The sequence below is a fragment of the Pseudonaja textilis genome, unplaced genomic scaffold (genome assembly GCF_049901715.1).
Source record: "Pseudonaja textilis isolate UNSWEBS1 unplaced genomic scaffold, rPseTex1.2 PTEXCTG176, whole genome shotgun sequence".
Taxonomy (NCBI): domain Eukaryota; kingdom Metazoa; phylum Chordata; class Lepidosauria; order Squamata; family Elapidae; genus Pseudonaja; species Pseudonaja textilis.
Window position 1 is genome coordinate 5,859 of NW_028262495.1, and position 19,149 is coordinate 25,007.

The window sequence follows — 19,149 nt, forward strand, 5'->3', positions numbered from 1 at the left end:
TTATCACTGCTCAGTCCTTAGTTGACCTGGAAAATCTTCATTAAATTTCTAAATTGAGAAAATGATGCATATGACTTGGTAGCTGCCACATCTAATCAGAGGTTTCTTACCATAGTCTGTAAATACCCTTCAAGACTGGCTGTGTTTGCATAATATACTGAACTACAATATATTATATGTGTTACATGTGTTTTAATTTCAGTCAATGTATAATATAAACTTACTTAGAGGGCCAAGATTAAATTAGCCACAAGTATTGTGTACATTGCTATTATTGAAAAATTGGATACAACAATCTTGTGTTTTTGCACCATTTGGCCTTGTTCATAAACTAGGAAACATTATCTAATTTAGCCTGTCATTTTCAATATTTTGCTGGGTCATACTTATAAAGTACTTATCAGTTTTCAACAGGCTTTAAGAACTCACCAGTTCTTGCTCTACATTTTAAAAAGAGTTTTGTGCAGGTTATTTGGAAAGCTTTAGGAAGTATAGTATATCTCTCTCTGTTATTTCAATGCTGAATTTTATATTTCTAATTTTAAGAGGTGCCAACAGACTATATATGCATTTTATACTTATCCATGGTTAAGCTAAAACATTGTTTATTTTCTGAGTTCCTTTAACAACACTGGAACAAAGATTAATCACAATTTAGTTTATATGAATTTAGCTGCAAATAGTTAAACATTTTAAAAGTTGATAAAGTTAGCATAATAGGATGTTGTCTTAGCATTGACTAAGAAAGTTTTAAACCCACTGAATAGTTAATGGATGGATGGGTTCACACAAAATGTGTATCTCAACTATCCATATATCTGTTCTGCAAACCTCAAAATATTTAGGATTAGAAATGAGATCATTCTGGCATTAAAATAATCAGGTTATTATTAGTCAAAGCACTTTCATTAGATCTGACATTATTGCAAATCCTAAACCCAGGTAGGTTAGCAAACTTAGCCTGCCTAGTCTGTTTCGCCAAGAAAATGAGATGAAGGTGCAGAATCTGAAAATTCAAAGTATTATCATTACCAAATTTTTACCAACACTTACCAGCTTAAGAAGACATTTCCCAACAAATGGGCTGCAGCACCCATACTACATTCACTGGAGCTTACTTAAATGATGAAAAAGAGTCATTCACATAATGAAGGCTTTCTAGCATTGTGTTTCAAGGGCTCTTGGAATACTGAAAAGTTGAAGGAAATAGGCAGGGATTCTTGTTCTCCATTATGGCATTCCTTAACCTACTTAATGTGATGGTATAGTGAGACACAACCTAGCAAACAAATTTATCCTAATGTATTGTATGGATCTTTCACAAGAATGATATGGAATTGGAGTAAAGATTTCCCATGCAAATGTCAATTTCAGGTAAAGAGTCCATAATGTAGCTTAATAACTGCATTTTCCCCAAATGTTTTCTAAAGCTACTGTTTTGATGGTTAATGTCTGGATATTCGAATAAACCATGTCTTATTAAACATATCTCAGCTGGGTTCATATACCATACATAAACAGCAGTTCACAATGCTGTTTATAAACAGTTGCTATATTTATTTTATGTTTATATTTATTATATGTTTATATATCACAGTGACTTGGTTCTCATATTGTGCCAAACTATGTCTTATGTGGCTAGAGTAAGAGAGTAATTCTTACTGTGAGATGTGTAGGGAGAAAATGTATGTTAATGTATGAGAGATTCTAATTCAGGAGTGTCAAACTTGCAGCCCGTGGGCTGGATATCTCATGCGCTGGCCAGGCCCATGCCCAGTTTAGCGAAGGGGGAAAATGTCGCAATATGTCACGTGACAATGCGAGTTTGACATCCCTGTTCTAAATGAAAACCATGGCTAAAAGTATCTGATTTGAAGCATATATTCCATATCTGCCATATATATATATGTTTTTTTTTACTAGTTATTTGTCTTTTCCCTTAGCTAGTTTGCTTTTCTGTGCAATCCATTTTGGATTATAGTTTTACAAAAATGTCCCTAGCACTTTTCTCAAAATGTAAAACAGGTCTGTAAAATGTGTTTGCCTGCCCTCAAAGTTGGGAGATTCCTATGGGATGAGTTTCTTCACTCCCAAGGCAACCTTTTTTTTCAAAAACAATACTAAGTTTATAGTTTTCATATAGAAAAAAAATAAGAAAATACTGTGTAGATAATTTCTTTATAACAGGGAAATATTATTGCTGAGCTTTACGATAGATTTCTATCCTTATCATAAATAACTTGAAAAGTTATGAAATCCTAGCCTCCCAGCTGATATGTTTATAAAAGTTTATAACAACAATAGTAAGCAATAGGTCAGTGTTATTTATACTCTATAACACTTATTCCAAAGCTAATGTGCAGTATAGTGTTTAAATCACTTAGGCAACCCAAAACAAAACACAACAGTTCAGACTTTTGATGTACAGTATGACCAAATGAAGTACTTAACTTGAATGACTCAATTCTAGCAGCTACCTTTTAAAGAACTACTCTAGTGTTAGCAGCAGATATTTCTTGAATTTCCATGACATTGACACATAACTTCTGAACTGTATCAGTTAAAATGATAAACATAGTTTGTGGCTTAGAAGAAAACTTTGAGTTCTCCATCCCTTCTATTAAAAATACTAATAACTCTACCTACTTTCTTGCCAGCAATAATAAGAATAAATTAGAAAAGCAAACTGTATTGAAACAGCATGATTGAACTGGTTATTGGTATTTCAAATAATTTCAGTACAATCCTTCATATTTAGCTGTCTGTAGGCAAAGCAGGATATAACAATAATAGCAGTGTTTGTATTTCTGCTCTATTCATACACGAAGTGCAGTGTGATAGGGTGGAGAAATTACTAAATTGATCAAATAAATTGGTTGCAGAAATTAGACACAACCATCTTCTGCTTTTTTCATTAACCATACAGATATATAGTTGCTGTTGTTGCAACTACTTAGTCTCCCAGCAGTCTGACAAATCTGTTTTTATCATTTTAGTCTGGTAAGTAAATGCTTATATGGCAGAAACTTTTCTGTTTGTTTTTTTAATCCACATAAAAATGGGAAAGGGAAAGATTCTACCCTGGTCATCTCTCTGATGTGCTAACTAAAGTTTATTAAATAAGCAACCATTGGGATTTTATGAAATATTATTAAACCAAAAACTGTTTTCAAATTTCACATGTTATGTCTTAGCTTGATAGCAACTATATATGAGAAATACATGTCATTTCTTTAGAAATCAAAGAGAAAAACTAATCTCTTATCCCAGAGGTTGGTTACAACCAAAATAATATAAAATCCTGTAGAATTTAAACCTTAATTTTAAAAACTTTACTATCTTTGTTTTATTATCTGTATATGAATAAGTACTCCCAGTTTAGAAAAGCACTGAGAGGGGAGAGGAGAAGGAAGGAGAGGGAAGGAGATAGGGAAATGGAGGGCAGGAGAGGAGCAGGAAAGAGGGAAGGGAGAGGAAAGGAGAGAAGAGGAGAGGGGAGAGGAGAAGAGGAAAAGGGAGAAGGAAGGAGAGGGAATTAGAGAGGGAAAAGGAATGAGATAAATATATAAAATGTTAGGGTATAAGTATGAAAATAAAGGTTATAACTATGACGCATAACAGTATGCAGTTAAAAGAGACTATAAATGTATGATTAAGAGAATACTGGTTATAACCAGGGTGTATAACACTATGTATATTTAAAAAGGACGGGATACAGCCAGTACACGGTTGTTGCAAGACTGAAAATGTGATGTACTACAAAGAAAAATTTACAATAAAATATTTATTTCAAAAAAAGCACTGAATGCTTCTGATGAAACTTGTGGCATAATAAACTTGCTGATCTTGAAAATGATTGAAGCTTTTTGTTGTTGTTCAAGAAAATGTAATGTGGGGAACCGCATCAAGTGCCATAATAGAGTTAAGGATTCCTTCTTGATTAATAGAAGCCTGCAGCTTTTTTTTCTGAGTGCCTTGCCTTTGCATATCACAAAAAGCAGGAGGTGCATTTAGTTCCTTTTACCTCCACCCTTCTCTCTTGTCACTTTTAGTCTGCCCCACCTTTCTAGAGCAGCAAAATAATCTCATTTAAGCCCAGGGGAGGTGTCCAAAGGACAAGGGAAAAGGAACTCCCAATATTAAAAGGTAATACATATCAAACATTTTACAGAGGTACATTTCAAGAATATGGTTTAAGAAGAAGGGTAAAAGAAAGTGGAACTTAGGCAAACTAAGAAATGCTAGTATTTCTAACATAACCTGGAGATTCTGGACATCATATTTCAGTTATTTGTAGTATTAACAGCAAAGTTTGATATGAAAATATATATAATATATACAAAGTTTGATGTGAAAAACTAAAGGAATTTTTCCATTGCACAATCTTCTTCAAAATAAATTGCTATACTGTAAATGTGCCAAATGCTTCTATTTATTTATTTAGGCTATGTTTTTAGAATTGTACTAATCACTCACTACAACATTAATATACATAAAAAAATCTCAGGATTATTTTCTCATCTAGATTCTCTCATTTATTGGGATATTCTGGGAGAACGGAAAGCATAGGACAAGGGATTTTTAAGCCAAGTGCATGCAAATATATATATACACATAGATCTGAACAGATTTTTTTCCAGAGAAGAATTCTTATTGTGTCTAAATGCTGCTTGCAATTTTATCTAAGAAACTGTTCTTTCCAAAGCTGTTTGAGGAAATAATTATTTCTAAATGGTGGGGTAAGGATCTTTTCCCAGGAATTTCCAAATGTGCAATGTTTGGAAAATGGCACATTTCTAATGATAAAATAATTATTTCAATGTGAAGAAAAAGTGTTTGGAAATTGATATGTCAGACTTTTAGCACCTTTGCAACTTGATAAGAAAAAATAGTATTAACATAGCCATGTCCATGGCAGATAAGATGTGTAGGGCGGGTAATCTTTTTCCCCCCCTCTCCGTTTTGGAAACTCTTTTTGCACTAAACCATTAGATGCATTACATGATCCTACGGTGGAGCTCAGCTCCTGTTTCTATATAAATATTAAAATAAACTGTTACAGATGGCAAGTTTAGAAAAGGATCATTCATACTCTGGAAGCCCACAGCAGCCAGAGGCTACACCTGAAGAGTATGCAGTTGCAGGTAATGCAAATTGTTTTGGGAAATGGGTTGCTTTTGGGGAGACAAGTTTGCATTTTTTTTCTTCCAAGGATTACCTGAACTCTGATCCTTGCCCATGATATACCTCTGATCTTATTTTGCTTTTGTTGAGTAAATGTTGGGAGGCTCTTCTGCAAATATTGTTTGTATGCACAGCACCTTTAGGCTTTTACCTTTAGGTAAAAAAGAATCAAAATATAGCAGAAGGTTATCCTCTCTACTTTTAAACAGCTTTAGACTGGACTGGGATGATCAGTTTGGATCTGGATCTTTTAAGCTCACTGGGTGATCTTAAAAAACTCCACCTAATTTATCTTGCAAGGTTGCAAATGTAGAATGAGGAAGTATAGGATATAAATATGGACGAGGAGAATGTGGATTTGTTCAAACCACTTCCATATTAAAATGTTCCATCTGTCTTCATCCTCAAAACTCCAAAGAGTAACCCAACCTTGGCAATACCTAACAAACGTATGTATCCTTATAACATTGTTTGCTACAGTGATGCAAATGAAAGAAACCCAGGGCATCTGCAAAGGAAAATCAGAGATCAAGAAAAATACTGAAGTATCTACAGTAGAGTTAGCCACCAATTAAGTCAAGGGAACAGATGCAAGCATTTTATTTCAAGTGCCAGGAAAGATGTGCTAATTATTACTTTATTGCCTTGGTTTTATTGTCAGGGAAACAAAGAAGCATTGATGGGATTTTCTGCCTCAGATACAAAAATAATTTGATCTTATGTTGGGTGACTTCATGTGTACTTTAACTTATGCTTTGGGTGCTGTTTATGTTCTGCCTCAGGCAGCCAAATGTATAAGACCCACTGCTAATTCTCCCCACTCCTGCCATAAACTGCCATGAATAATAAAAGGAAAAGCAGACACAAATGTGAAAAATTGACAGATAAATACCATGACTACATTAGACTTGTTTTCAGCCCAGGAGTGGGAACATGGGATAATACGGCTGGGACAATTGGCATGAGAAAACAACAGAAAGAAAATTTAAAAACTCTTTCTGCTAGTCGGATGTTCTCCTGCATTTCTACCATATGTGTCCATTATGCTCATATTAGCCTTATAAAGATAGAAATCCTATTGTTGAACTCTAGCTTGAACTCAGAATATCCATTTATAAATACACAATCACAAATTGTATAGTCCTTTTTATTTCTATTGTAATATTGAACAAAGACATAAGAGCAGATGATGTTGCCATAGAACTGCTGGGTTAGGCAACTATGGTCCTTACTGTGAGAGAACAGTTTAACAAACCAATTTTTCTGCTTTATGCTCCACTTTGAGGGGGGGAAAGAGAAATACAGTATTATTTAACTTTTTTTTTCATTGTACCAATTGGACAATACAAAGCAAAAACTATAGAAAATAATAAAGTGTAATGATGAAAGGAGAGACTATTGGTGTGCTAGGTAGTAGCCAAATGGTATATAAAGAAAAATATATTTATATTGCAAGATACTTGGCACTTTTCTCACCTTCAAAGGCTGGAGGATAGATTCATTTCATGCATCGAGAGACTTCACTTGCTGCTGAAGTGGACACTATGCATAATATTTCACATTTGGATTGAAAAAAAAACCTTTTGTGATGTGCATGATTTCAAACACAGAGAAGCATCAGGTGGCAGGTGTTAGTAAATATGCTGATGCAAGGTTTTTTTTCTTTGTTTTACGGTACAGTCCATTTAAGGTGGATACCCTTTTAATACTTATATTTGAATACCATAGAATATAAATAAATGAACTTTGAGGTGTCACTGAAAAGACTCAGTGCTGTAGCTGATGTGCTTCTAACCATAAGAGTGGAGACAATTTATGTCGTGTCACTTCTCCTCTTGATAATCTCATATTATAATAGCATTATGAACAGATTCTAATGAAGGAGTACAAATGTCCTACACTTTGGGGAAACCATTACCTGAGAAAAACATTTAAAAGTATTTATAATCAAGATGCACTTATCTTACATGTGTCGTGCATCTGTGTCAAAGGTGAATGAAATGTAGATTCTGTCACAGCTAGAAAATTAAGTTATCACATTTTATAGCTTTCATATTTTAATGATTATGAAATATCATCCTATAATGGCTATAGAAAGAGGTCTTTATAGATTGTTTCCCCAAAAAAAAGGAAAAAAGGGGAATTTCCCATTGTGATATTGGTCAACCTGAATGTTACTCAGATAAATGTTGATACCACATGGAATCTGACATGCCCAAATCAACAGGCCGTACAATAAGCTTTCTTAAAGTTGTTCTGTGTATGTTATCTCCAACAACAAAAAATGTTTCTAAGTTCAGAATTCATCACAAGTACAGTTCTACCCATGTTCTCATTCACTGTTTGGACAAAAATGTCTGATCTCATTTCTCTAATCTGGACAAGCTGACTCTTTCTGCTCTCATTTGGAGTTGTGATAGGTGGGTCAAAAGGGACACACAACACAGCAAAATGCACAGACTTGTTTTTAATGAAATGAACAGTACCGCCTGCCAGGTTACATTACAATGTAAGTGTAGCTAAATAGACAAACATGAACACAGGCTGTGTACAATTATATGAAGCTACTCTACACAGAGAATGAAGTTTTAGTATTTTTAAAAGCTTTGGCTGCATAATTGCTTATTGAATTTTGCATACTAAAATAATATTTTAACAACTGAAGTTGTTTTAACAAGGAAGTAAAATAATAACATTCATTCTGATTGTGACTTACCATGATGTTACTATTTCTCTGGCTTCTCTCAGCAGATTTTTTTTTTAATGGAGACAAAAAGTGAGCACATCTGATAAATCCTTCAGCCATTATGGAAATACTTAATTGGAATAATGTTCCCTTTGTTTTCATGTAGCCAATTAAATACTTACGTTTTTTGAAATTCCTCTCCTTAACCATCATGCAAATATTCATTGTAGGCATTTCATGTTCCAAACATAACAAAGAACCCAATATATTCTGTAATAGTTGCTGAAATGGTTCTGTCATTGCTTTATTCAGCCTCTATTCCTGCAATATCTATTTAGATTTCTTAACAGCGTAATCTCTTAGCATAATTCATGCAACTTTTGTTACCTCTTGCAGATGTTGGCATTTCACACCGTTTGAGAGACCGAGAGCTTCTCAGAAAAAGAAGAGCAGAAGCAGAAGAAAAAGATATTCAACAGTGGGTTCTGGGGTAAATTAGGATGGTGACGGAGTGATGTTTTTTTAGAGTTAAATCAGTCTGTTATGTGTTTGTTTGCACAAAGCTTTTAAAAGGATGCTTTGTGTCTAAATAATGACACTGACCTTACTTTCGCTCTCATAAAAAAACACATTCGTCACATGAAAGTTTAACCAAAATTGGTACAATAGATTTCTCTTCTAAGAAAAATAAGAAATCTTTTTTGCTTTTCCTCATATAGAGCTCTCTTCTAGTACACCTTACAGAGCTACCCTTCTTCTTTGCCAGTATTTCACTCCAACTCAGATATTGAAGTTTTTACTTATTCCATTCCTAGGTAACATGACATTCCCCCATTCTCTCACTGACACATATGTATTCACACAAATGATTGGAATTTAGATGATTCTAAAAATGCATCTGTTTTATTTAGCTGCACAGTAAACACCTAATGAATCTACTCTATGCCCAGGAAACAGAATTATGCAGTTATTACCCTATGCCAATAGAACAGATTTGCAACATTTAATTTAAAATAACGTTTTGCAATATTTAATATTTGGCATCATTCATTCTGCTTCTTATAAAGGTATGAGCAAGGAGCTATAGTACATGCAAAAAAATCCCCCTTGATCATGGAACATTCTGTTCAGCTTTCATTTTGGCTTCTGAAATTTCAATAGGTACATTTTTGTGTCATAAAGGGTAAAACCTTGTGTTAGTGTCTGTGTCTTTGTGTTTGTGTGTGTGTATCTCCATATATCAATATATCTCCATATAAGTTGCATCTATACATAATGTCAGGTAGGTTTTTTTTTGCCATTGTACAACGCCCTTGGAAGATAAGGCTTTGAAATTCAACCAGGTTTGAATTTTTTTCACAGCTTTTCATTGTTGCTGCCGCTATTGTTATAAGATCAATCCTTTCCACCCACACTGCATTTATTAAGTTTATTTTTTGACCCCATGTTTACATAATAGCCACATAAAACAGGGCTGTCAAACTTGCAACCTGCAGGCCAGATGCATCACACGTTGCCCATGCCTAGAAGGGGAAAACAGTCCTGACCTAAAGGAACCCCAGCAAGGAATGGAACTGTTGGGAGAACTATGGGAGATAGGCAGCCATATAAGCATTCTGAGAAAGAAAGGAAGAAACAAATACATTTACACTTCCTCTGCTACTTGGGTATGATTATGACTTTGAGTCCTGCAGGATGTTGAATCACTGATCAGGAACACATTCAATTCTCTCTTGAATTGAATGGAAAAAGTGCTGAATAAATAATCTTAACAATCAAGCTGAGAATTTTAATGTGATTCAAGAAGCGAGTTAATGGTTTAGTAAAAAGGCCCTTCGAAGCAATTGGTCGGGTCCTAGAATTTACAAAATTATAGTATATAAAATCATACATTGAAATGTCCTACCTGTCAACGAATACTTCAGCTTCAACCATAACAATACAAGAGCACACAACAGATACAAACTCAAGGTAAACCGTACCAAACTTGATTGCAGAAAATACGACTTCAGTAACAGAGTGGTCAGTGTCTGGAATACTCTACCTGACTCTGTGGTTTCTTCCACAAACCCCAAAAACTTTAACCTTAGACTGTCTACTACTGACCTCACCCCTTTCCTAAGAGATCTGTAGGGGGAGTGCATAAGCACCTACGGTTCCTATCCTATTGTTTTTTATTTTTCTTATATGTATCCATTTCATGTATTCATAACTATGTTTATACTTGTACCTGTTATCTTGTCAGTGATTGACAAATCAAATAAATCAAATAAATCAAATGAAATGATTCTTATGCATACATTCACCTAGGGAGCAAAAGAGACACAAGCGAGCACGGAAAGGAAGAGCAACTGGAAGGGGCCGGGGCCGGCATCAGGCTCCACAACCAGAACCACAACCAGAATTGCAGTCAGAGGAAGCTGAGAGTCATGAAACACAGGTAGCCGCAGTGGAGGAGAAAGCTGAAGTCACTCATGGACTCCATGAAGAATGCTCTGTCCCTCTGGTGGTAACGGAAGGGCTGTATTCCCAAGAGGAAATAACTCCATCTGTTTTCAGATGTGGTGAGTTCTGTAACTAGCAGCCTTTGAAAATAAAAAGCTCTTTTAGTGAGAAGCGTATTATTTAACCTAAAGGAAATTTGGTCTGGATGATAAATAAGCTGTCTGAAATAATTTTTGGAGAACATCTTCCCTGTTCCTTTCCAATGGTCCTTCAGTTGCATTAGATAAGAGTCTAGTACAAATGTGTCCAACTGTTGTGGTTAGCCGGCATCAGGTGTGGACGACTGAGGAGAGCGAGGACTCAGATGAGAGGCCAGGACCATTAGGGAGTGGACTGCTGCTTTCAGAGATTGTGGGGGCTGGCAGCAGTGATGAGGAGGTTCCTGAGGAACCTGTGCCAAGTGCACGTGCATGCAGGGTTGCTCGCAGGAAAGAGCAGTTACAACTGCATGGGCAACTTGGGAGTAAGCCTGCAAGGTAATGGCCCCTCCTTCAAGAAGATAAAAGCCAGCTAAGAAACTAATCTTCTTTGCAGAAAGCAAAGACATTTTGAAACTACAGCCTCATGGACATTCCAGTATCCTGAGTTTGTATTTGAAGATTCTTATTTTGAAAATTATTTCTTGTCTGCTATCTTTTGTCAAGTCTCGCACAGTTTGGTGAGGCTTGTGCTTATCACACCTAATTGTTTTGTAAAAGCATTACTAGGTTTCTGTTCTTTTTGAATTGTGTTTGATTTGTCAGAAAAGACCGTGGGTCAGAATACCAATCTTGGCAACTTTAAGACTTGTGGCCTTCAATTCCCAGAATTCCATGCTGGTTGGGAATTCTGGGAGTTGAAAGCTACAAGTCTTAAAGTTGCCAAAGTTGGACACCGCTGTACTATTAGCTACCTCAATTTTATTACACAGAAAATAAAGTAGAAGTGCAGTGATCCTTCCTGGATTATTGAACAGTAGGGCCCTTAGATATAATAAGAGCAATGCTGTCATATCTGATCTGCAAGAATTCTGATGACCATCTGGGGACAACAAAGAGCAGATATCTTTTGCAATGCTTATTTGTAGCCCTAGTTTAGAGTTTTGCCGGGACTGTTAAATTTTAACTTAGCCAGCTTCTCATTTCTTCTATCATTGTAGTGCCTCCTGCTCTCCTTTAGTATTTTTTTTTGCCAAAAGGACAACTGCAATAATATCAGGGCCCAATGATAGATTAACATTTCTTTAATTGATTAGTTCATTCGTTCTGTTTGCATAGTCACCCATCTCGCTTCAGTGATCTGGGCAGCTCTCAACAATTAAAACAGTACTCCAAACAAAAATCACATTAATACAAAGCCTATGAACATACAAACTGTCAATAAGACTGGATTGAAAATAGAAAAATAATCCTAATCAGTGGCAGAATCCAGTTAAGGCCCTGGCTTTCTGCACAGCCACTGCAGAGGTCTCCTCTACCACTTGATCTCCAAGTATGGTGGCAAAGCCACATTTTCAAAGCCTTTCTAAAGGCCAACAAGGCTGGGGATAATCTAGGTTCCAGAGAAATGATGTTGTAAATGGCAGAATAGGCTCTTTTTGGATCCCATTAGATGACACTCCTTCGTAGATGGAACTGGCAACATGCCACTCTGGTGGGATCTGATGAAATAGGTAGATGTAACCAGGGAGAGGCGATCCCTCAAGTATCATGGTCGCATGCCATACAATGCTATGGTATATATTTTTAATCCTTTGCTTGGGATATTTATATTTAAACTAGGAACATGATATGGGATATTTCTCCCTACTGGCATTCAGAACCTTCCACAAATACTATTGAAATATAGTGTAAAAGTATCACAGATCTGATGATAAGTCCCTTGCATCATATGTAGTCTGGCCTTTTGTGTGTAAGCTCACTTTACAAAGTAGAAAATATTTTTAATGGAATTAGTAAACTCTAGATCTTTCCTAGAGAGTTAATGATGAGTCTTAGGAAATAAAATAGATGTACAGGTGGTCCTCAACTTACAACTGCAATTAAGGACCAGAAATCCTGTCATAAGTTGTTATAGTCAAAAGTCAAGACACTTCCAGTCGAGTTTCAGTCGAGTTGACTGAAAGTAATTTTCTGGGCCTTTTTGCCAAGATCATAAAGCAAATGTTGCACTCATTAAGCAAACCCATTCATTTGAATGGGCTTTTTTTTTTTTTTGCTGAAAAAAGCTAAAATGCAAGAAATTGGGGGCAGGTGGGGAAACATTGTGAATCAAGGTCATGTAACTGTAGAATGTTGCAACCGGTTGTAAAACAGACTCATCTGACAGATGGTCACATGTGTGTATGTGTTTGTTGCAACCATTTATGACGGCCGCCAAGGGTGCTTTATGGGATGTAAAGCACCTGTTGGATGACTGTCATAATGTTGTAAAGTGACCTAATCAAAATATAATTGGTATTGAATTTTAAAATAAGATTACATATTAGAAAAAGAAGTCTATAGTCTGCCCTGTAGCTGTAAACAAGGCTATTGCTTTTCAGGTTGAGGGAGAATCTATGACATTGCCTATGTTAAAGTAAATGCAGCTTTCAGTTCAGTTGACTTCTCTTTGTGGGATGGGAGAGGGAAGTCTCCTCTCGTGTCTTTCCATGTTTCTTGTGCCAGCATTGGGAAAATGTAATTCTGTAATTCAGTGAGATTGAGGTGGTTCTGCCATCAAAAGCTTGATTAACTACTGTAGTCCAGCTTTAATGGACAGAAATATTAAAAAGACAATTTTAATATCTATTGCAATTTATTTTTCATCATTGCAGTCCTTTTTGTGCCTGTAGACTTTTACTTTAAATTAAGATTTGAATGTAACTTTTTGTTGTACTGAAAAATCTCCAAGAGGATTACAGGGAAATAATCACAAATACAGTGATTTGTGAGAGTCCATAAAATATTTAAAGTGGCTATGTCCTATGGAGCAGAGAAATAGCATCTGGCTGATAGATCGTCTAATTTTTACCTTACAAACACTCTAGAATTAAAACTAGAAATTCTTCTAACATGATTGTTATGAAAACAATATTTTTCACAACAATAGTGTTAAAAAGGGCAGTTAGTTTAAATTCTTCTTTGCTTCTGTTACTATGAATATGTCATTAATAAAAAGAATATTTGAAGACATTATTGACTGTATAAACAATTTGGGAGTTGATGCTTCACTCCTTTTTGCTTAGTTAGTGCTTGATCTTGGCTAGAGCTTGATAGTGCTTAGATCTTGGTTATAGCTATTACCCAGAGACATCCGCATTATTTAGACTAAACCAATAGAAATATTTGTATGTGATACCTTCTTTACTCTGCCCCTCCCCCAGCTCATCAACCAGGAATAGAGGAGACACCAAGACCAGAAGGATCAGAGGAGCCTCAGTCTTTGGAAAATGATCACTTGGAGCAAGATTTATTTGGCTTTTAATTGAAAAGTTGCTTGTGGATAATAATTATTCCTATTCAATGTGGAAAAGTTGTTAGACTTACATGGTACCTGTCATTCTTGTGTGAGCAATAAAAAAATCTGGAGGCCTTTCTCGTAATTTTCCTGCCATTTCTTCTTTTCAAAATACCCAGTGACTGTGTCTTCCTTTGGAGGATGCAGGACAAGGGATTTTGTATTTTGTATTTTTTTTTAATGTTCGGTTTACTGACCTACACTCAAATGAAATAGCTTCTTCATCTAAGTATTTTTAACATGCCTTAGCCTGGAATTATCATTATCTTCAACTATGATGATGGAGAACAATGGTAACTATCCAAGACATCGTGTAGCTCCAGGCTGGAAAAAGTTGAAATGGAGGCAAGCAGAATTTCTCTGCCAGATCACTTCTTCACATCAGAACTGTCTAGAGGGAGACATTCTACATCCATCTATAGTGCTTTGTCTGCATATAAATAATGCGTTAGAACAGGAAAGAACAAAGATGAATAATGTAGAGAAACACGCAAAGACAGATACCTCCCCAACATTTTTTTCCTCCTTGTTTCTTATTTGTAGTCATTAGGCAAGTGAATGTTTGTGCTACGCCATTGTGTAGATGGGACCTACATGACTGAATGCACCTGTTTTTTTTTAATCCCTTCCCAGAATTAAGCAGGAAACAATAAATCAATTATTCTGCCTCATTCATGCAAGTTTTTAGACGCATCTCAGAAGCATCGTCTCCAATTTATATACTTCTGTCATTTCCCACAATTATTATTTTCAAATAGTCCACTGAGGGGAAAAAGTCAAACAACTCTAGGAGATCTTTAGATTGATAACATTTGGAATTCTCTATTTAGAACAATTCAGGTATCGAATAATGGGTTTTAGCCCTATAGTCTTCTTTTTCCTATATATAAAATATAGACATGTGTGTTTGAGACCATGCATGTGGAGCCCATAACAGGAACTAAGTGAGTAGTCCATGTGTACATGTACAGAGTAATATAATTACACACATCTCCTACTTTGCTGATTTCACCTGATAAGAATAATATAGGCTAGTGAAACTCCATACACTATTGACATTTTTACTTCACAATTCTTAGAAGCAGCTTGAAGGCAATCCATGGTCAGAGTTTGGAACAGATGGATCTGGAGATTTGGAAATATTTAAAATAATTAATAAGTCAATTTATTGCGGAATTTCTTGTATGAGTATGTTTGGTTTCTGTATACCCTTCAGAGACTGTGGTAGTGAATGGTTTAGGAAACTAATAAATGAATATATATTTTACGAATTTGAAATATTTTGCATATTTCTATGATCCCTAATTGTCTTTGTGGCAAGAACAAGTGCAGAAAACTGCTGCCTGAACCTGAGCTAGTGGAATTCCTACAACAATCATCTCTTCTCAATGGATTCCTACTCCCTACAAAAGGAGTTGAAGAAAGAAAGAAGAGGCCAGGAGCCTAGTAGATTTGTCGGCTAATGAAGTAAATATGGAAACAAATTCCTACCAATTTTACTCATGTTCTTTCCACTATTGAAGAGAAGCTGTTAAATTATTAAACCCACATTAACCTTGTGGGACTTGAAACTCAAGAGCCAGGAAAAAGAATGAGACAAGAGTTCCATCCAATGGTGACATGGAGTTACAGCAACTTAACTGTAACATTAAATGCTGACTCAATACCTGCCCTTTTTGAGGTTTCAATTAAACCATGTCTGAACTGGGAATAGCTTTTCCTTGCTGCTAATATCATGGAGAATAGAAATTGAGGGCCCCTTTCAAGCTCGCACAGATTATACAAAGAATGACCTAAATAGTACTGATTTTGATGTTTTACTGCAGAGAAGAGCAAACTTCAAATGTCTACATTTTTAAATTTGGAACCCCAAATTTAATCAACTGATGCAAGGAGCAAAGAGTTGCATAAGTCAAGCACCTACATAGCAAATTTAAGGAGCATTCTACCTTAGAGCACAGAGCAGAAATCAAGATGATGCTTCCATTACTAAAATTGACTCTGGTGTTCCTTCCTTCTTTTTTTTTTTTTTTAATTTCAGCAGCCTAATTTGCAGAAGGAAAAGGCCTTTAGTTAATTGGGTGGGATTTGAAAACCTTTACAGATCTATTATCAATCACCCAAGATTTCAGCAAGCGTGAGTCTGCTTTCTATCTGCCTCTGCTTTGGTTTATTCGGTTTTTTTGTTCATTTTTATTTAAGAGCAATCGTTTTCCAATTGTTCTGGGGAATGTGCGGGAATGTTCCTCTAGGCTAGAAAAAGCAGAAACATCCTGCTAAGAACAACTTTTCCTCCACTGCTGTTTTTCAACTGCAATGAAAGTCATTGTTCAGGGACTTCTTAGTTCGTGTGATAAAAAGTTTGGCCTAACCGGACTGCTCATCCTTTTGTATAGATGGAACCCATGCGTCAGAACATTCTCCAGATCGCCTCTTATATGTATGTGTTTTTTAATAGAAAGTCAGTGGTTGCATAGTGAGCTTTGACAAAAAAATGGATTGCTTCCCTAAGATTCAAACCTCATCAAAAGACCTTTTCAATGTTTTACAAATTATAAAATGAATGAAATACAATATCATCTACTGCAGTCTAAATTATCCAGGTGGAATTCTTTCTCAAACTGCCTTTAAAATAACTAAAATAGTTTGCTGATTTGCAAACAATTTCCACGGGGAAACAAACGGCAGATTTTTTTTGTTATAGAAAATACTAGAGACAAAATACACAATAGATGAAGAATATAAACTGCAACTGTTCTCCCATCTTGCAGAACAAGGAGAAAAATTCAATCCTTTTTCCTATGCCGTTTGGCTATAAAATTTACACCTGCATAGTAGTGATTTCAATACAAATCAAATCACCTGGTACTAATGAAAAATCAAAAATAGGGCTGTGGGAGTAGCAACATATTTACTACTTGAACAAAGTAGTAAATATAAGGCTTGAACAAAAGCTACCTCACTTAGTAGATCACTATCATTTTGTCTTGGGTTCTTTCTGTCTTTTCCAAGTAGAGGCATGTATACAGTAGATGCATGGCTGAAAATACTGAGAAAAATAATGGTCCAAAGAATGGAGCAAGAAGTATTTGAAGGATACAAGAGCATTCAAGGTTGCTTAGGACATGCAATTTGTTGGTACAGAATCTGATAGTACTTTAACAAAAAGGAAGTTTTTAATGTTTTTATATAAAACCGAATTCCAGAACTTCTTTTTACACCTATGCACATTTCTTGGACAACAAAGTCAGAAATTCAATAGAATAAAAGGGGTATCAATTGGTATATGGTTGAAGGAAAGTATCTTCATCTCAACTGTATAGAACTAACTGGCAATAAATTCAAGCAATTCCCACCTCTTCTCCTTTTACTAAATTAATTCAGTTTCTATACTGAACATAGAATTAACATATGAAAAGCAGGTGCTATCCGAATTACTTGTGGCAGCCATTAACTTCAAAAAAAAATTAGACACATTATACAGATGACGTTTCTCTCTATGATTTTTACTAAATGAAATCCATTTTCATAAATGCTTTACCTTAGAAAAGCTATACAGATGCTGGGACCAAACTATAGCAAGAATACGCTGAATTTCATGCCCTTCTAAGTATCCACAGGAATCTAATTAGCCAGTGTTTCTTAAAGAATGCTGGATTATGGCACTCTTTGTCTAACCCAGTAAGTCAAGTTTATCATCCTGAAGGAATGGTTGTCCATACCAATGACTCAAATTCTGCATATGAATCATATGAATGTTATGGTCCAAAATTTATTTCAAAACTATAGGTGCACGTCTACGGACATTGAATTTTGAATGTTTTCTGCGTTAAGAACTTATACACAGAACATTAAGGAAAAGCTCATTAGAACTTTTAAATTTAATGAAGCTTAAGATTTTTTGCAGCTTTTATATTTGTGTAAATATTCAAATGTTTCCTTATTTATTTAATCTGTTATTACCCTGAATTTGTAAAAGATTCTTTGTCATTTATAATAAATTAGTCTCTCTGTTGCCGAAGTCTGAAATGGTGCAGCCATAACAATGTTGTACTATGCAATTTATATGGACATGCGGTATTAGTCTTGTTTGGATTTTGAACAGCTTTCCGCTAATGGGAGTCCTGATCACTATGGTTCTTATTAAAAAGCTAGTTTTTTGATCGAGGATTGCATGACAATAACCTACAGAATTTTACTGATTTTACTTTTAATGATAAGGTACAGTAATAGATTTTACATTTTACAGCTTTTCCTTGCATTTCTGCCTCAACTGCCAGTATAACAGTATCAAAGTCTTGATTGCTATGACAGGTAAGTAAGGCAGGATGAGCAAAAGATCTAAAAAAAAATTGTGTTGTTCTTAACTAATCAGGAAACATACAATAACTTTTATGTTTTGAATACAGTATGTATTTCTCAGTAGCAACCATTGAAGCTGAGCTTTAAAAGCAGGGAATTTACCGAATACGGACAAATGTCTTCTTTCTAGGGGATGAATTTGAAATGTTCTTATATTTTATGTATAAGCAATTCGCAAATGTATTCCTATCTGATTATATGGCTGACTGTACAGCTGCTAAGCATAAATTTCTACAACCAACAAAAATGAAAAGAAATCTGACTTGAGTCAATAAACAATAAGTACACTGAAGCGTGGAGGCAAGTTCAACGCAAGCTATCTAACTGAAAATAGCCAGCTACAAATCAGAACTTTCCAAGAAAATCAGTTTCAAAGGTTATTTATTGCATTTCCAAAGCCAGCAGAAAGCATTCTAACAGAAGGGTGAATCACTGACTCCACATTTATTTCTCCAAATGAACTTGTGAGTCACTGAAAACTTGACATTGAGGGGTATTAAGCATACACCTACTAGTTATTCATAATATTGCTAATAATTGGGCTAGGTAAAAAAAAAAGGAAAAGAAAAAGCTTACTACCTACTGAGGCTATTGCTACAACAGGTTATTTTGTAAAGAGGGAGCTCACAAAAGAAAAAGTGGAGGAAAGTTAACAGGAATGGGAAAGCACACAAAAAGGTCTAACGGGTTGCAATTGTCTTTGGTTTTAATAGGTGGTGCGCTTCATAGCTCACAGCATGGAAGGGTCCCTTGTATCTTCTCAACACCCCCACCGATGCAGCAGCGGAGTCACTAGCTTCATACTGTATAGTAGTGCATTCGCTTCACGAAGTTAAATCTTTAAACCAGCCCTGTATTGTGGACACCTCCATCGTCCTGTTCCTCTTACAGACTTAAATAATGGCGCTGATTGGCATATCGATGTGCAGTCGCAC

General features: G+C 35.5%; 1 protein-coding gene across 2 annotated transcripts; it reads left to right on the forward strand.

Moving 5' to 3' along the window:
* The first annotated feature begins 4,956 nt into the window (after positions 1-4,956).
* HEMGN (hemogen) lies at positions 4,957-13,937 on the forward strand. Of its 2 annotated transcripts, none has more exons than XM_026712753.2 (4): positions 4,957-5,144; positions 8,267-8,360; positions 10,181-10,434; positions 13,719-13,937. In XM_026712753.2, the coding sequence occupies exons 1-4, from the start codon at positions 5,063-5,065 to the stop codon at positions 13,817-13,819; spliced, it is 531 nt and encodes a 176-aa protein (XP_026568538.1). In that variant the 5' UTR covers positions 4,957-5,062; the 3' UTR covers positions 13,820-13,937. The 2 variants fall into 2 exon arrangements, with proteins under 2 accessions (XP_026568538.1, XP_026568539.1); XM_026712754.2 differs by having other exon boundaries at positions 4,960-5,144; positions 8,267-8,348.
* The last annotated feature ends 5,212 nt before the right edge of the window (positions 13,938-19,149 follow it).